Source organism: Tupaia chinensis, unplaced genomic scaffold (genome assembly GCF_000334495.1).
Source record: "Tupaia chinensis unplaced genomic scaffold, TupChi_1.0 Scaffold146592_1, whole genome shotgun sequence".
Taxonomy (NCBI): Eukaryota; Metazoa; Chordata; class Mammalia; order Scandentia; family Tupaiidae; genus Tupaia; species Tupaia belangeri.
Window position 1 is genome coordinate 1 of NW_006206447.1, and position 2,185 is coordinate 2,185.

The following is a 2,185-nucleotide window of genomic DNA, read 5'->3' on the forward strand; positions in this document are numbered from 1 at the left end:
GGCCAGGAAGTGAGATGCTTCCTACTTAATTTCGTTCGCACAGATAAAAAATTATTCTCAAGAAATTCATTTATGCTATCAGATAGAGATGAATCTCTAAATAACTCTGATAAAAGTTAAGGATAATCTTGGGAAAGTATGAAATGATACATGAAAAATGACTGGATATCAAGGAGACTAGAAATTAGTAGAGAAAGTTATTTAAATTATACAGATTAAAATAAAAGCAGTACATAGAGGGATAAATAGTAAGAACAAGTACTAATTTCATAATCTCATCAAATACCATGTCTGACTGAAGTTTTGGGCCCTCTAATCATGGAAGCTTCCTTAGTCCCAGGATAATTGGTGCTTTTACAGTTTCCCTCCAAAGAATATTTTCAGAGCCCTCTTTGCATCTTTATTCCTCAGACTGTTGATGAAGGGGTTCAGCATGGGGGTGACCACAGTGTACATCACTGAGGCTGTTGCACTTGACTGTGAGTCATGGGTAGCAGCAGAACTAAGATAAACACTTATGATTGTACAATAAAATAAGGATACAACTGAGAGGTGAGAGGCACAGATGGAAAATGCTTTATACTTTCCCTGAGATGATGAGATTACACATATAGAAGAAACTATCTTACAGTAAGAGTAAAGGATGCCAGTTAAGCATCCCCCACCCAGCAACACAGATGCAAAATATATTACCATATCATTAAGAAAAGTATCAGAACAGGCAAGGTGGACCACCTGATTAAGTTCACAGAAAAATTGGGGGATTTCCACGTGTGTACAGAAGGACAGGCGGAACACCATTAAGCTTTGTAACAAGGACTGCAGGAAACTTATGATCCAGGATGCCAGAATAAGCTGCCCACAGAGCCAGGGATTCATGATAACCATATAGTGCAGGGGGTGACAAATGGCCACAAACCGGTCATAGGCCATCACAGCCAGGAGGAAGCTGTCCAGCCCCACAAAGAGGATGAAAAGGTACATCTGGGTGATGCAGCCTGCATAGGTTATGACTTTGCTCTGTGTCTGTATATTCACCAGCATCTTTGGGATGGTGGTGGTGGTGAAACAGATGTCTACAAAGGAGAAATTGGAGAGGAAGAAATACATGGGTATGTGTAGATGGGTGTCTGAGATGGTAGCCAGAATAATGAGCAGGTTTCCAAATATAGTGATGAGGTACATGGAGAGGAAGAGCTCAAATATGATCGGCTGCAAATCTACTTCCTCTGAAAGTCCCTTAAGAAGAAATTCTAAAATGTTTGTGTTATTCCCAGGCTCCATGTGATAGATGTGACTATCAGGAAAGAGAAAAAAAATTATCACTGTTTACACAAATTTGCATCATTGATATAGTTATAATGCTGCAATTGGTACTTTCTAGTCCAAAACATAATAATTTTTATATTTTATTTATTGATATACACTGCTTAGGGAATTCGAAGAACCATTACTATTTAGGAATTCCTTTTCTACTCACTGACCCTTTTCCTCTAGGTGTCTCATAGTCTATGGTTTAATTGAGAAATTTTTTTGTATTATATATTGTTTGGTGATCATGATATAGACACTGACTGGGCAGTGACTAGAATACTGACGGTAAAACCCCTCCATCCCCAATGATAGATATTTATGTATACAAGCAGATAAGAAAATAATGTCTAGCCACCTGCTTCAGCTGAAGGTATCATATGTATTTGCCTATATAAAGACTATCAGATTGTACACAATTATGTGTAGTCTTTTGTATATCAATTAAAACTCAACAAAGCTGTTGAAAAGGAATAATCAATAACATGCCAGGTTTCAAAATGTCCTTTGAAAAGGATGAAAGTAGTCATAGGGTTCAGTCCATGGTAGTAGCATGATGGTTAAGGTGGCTGGATCCCACATAGACAGTTTATGTTGCATGTGTGTGCATACCAAAAATCCAAGAGGAGAATGGAGAAGGGATTGCAGTGTTACCATTCCCCCTGGGGTTGCTGGTTGCTCTCTCACATACTTTCTCTCTCTCCCCCCTTCTCTTTCTCTCTCTCCGTCTCTCTCCTCTCTCTCCAAGCAAGTATACACAATTATACACAACCTATGACAATTTTTTTTTAATCAGGTATAAAGGAGTTAGTTGTTAGGAGTTACCATTTTCTATGTGTGTCCAAGCAAGACGGTCAGAGATGGTGATTTCTAA

The 2,185-nt window shown here is 38.5% G+C and overlaps 1 protein-coding gene across 1 annotated transcript; it reads right to left on the reverse strand.

The window, feature by feature from the left end:
- Positions 1 to 693: 693 nt before the first annotated feature.
- Positions 694 to 1,297, reverse strand: LOC106733953 (olfactory receptor 7A10; the record flags this gene model as incomplete). The annotated part of the gene is made up of 1 exon (XM_014584356.1): positions 694 to 1,297. A coding segment is annotated over one exon (604 nt), but the record flags the coding sequence as incomplete, so codon positions are not given.
- Positions 1,298 to 2,185: the final 888 nt, after the last annotated feature.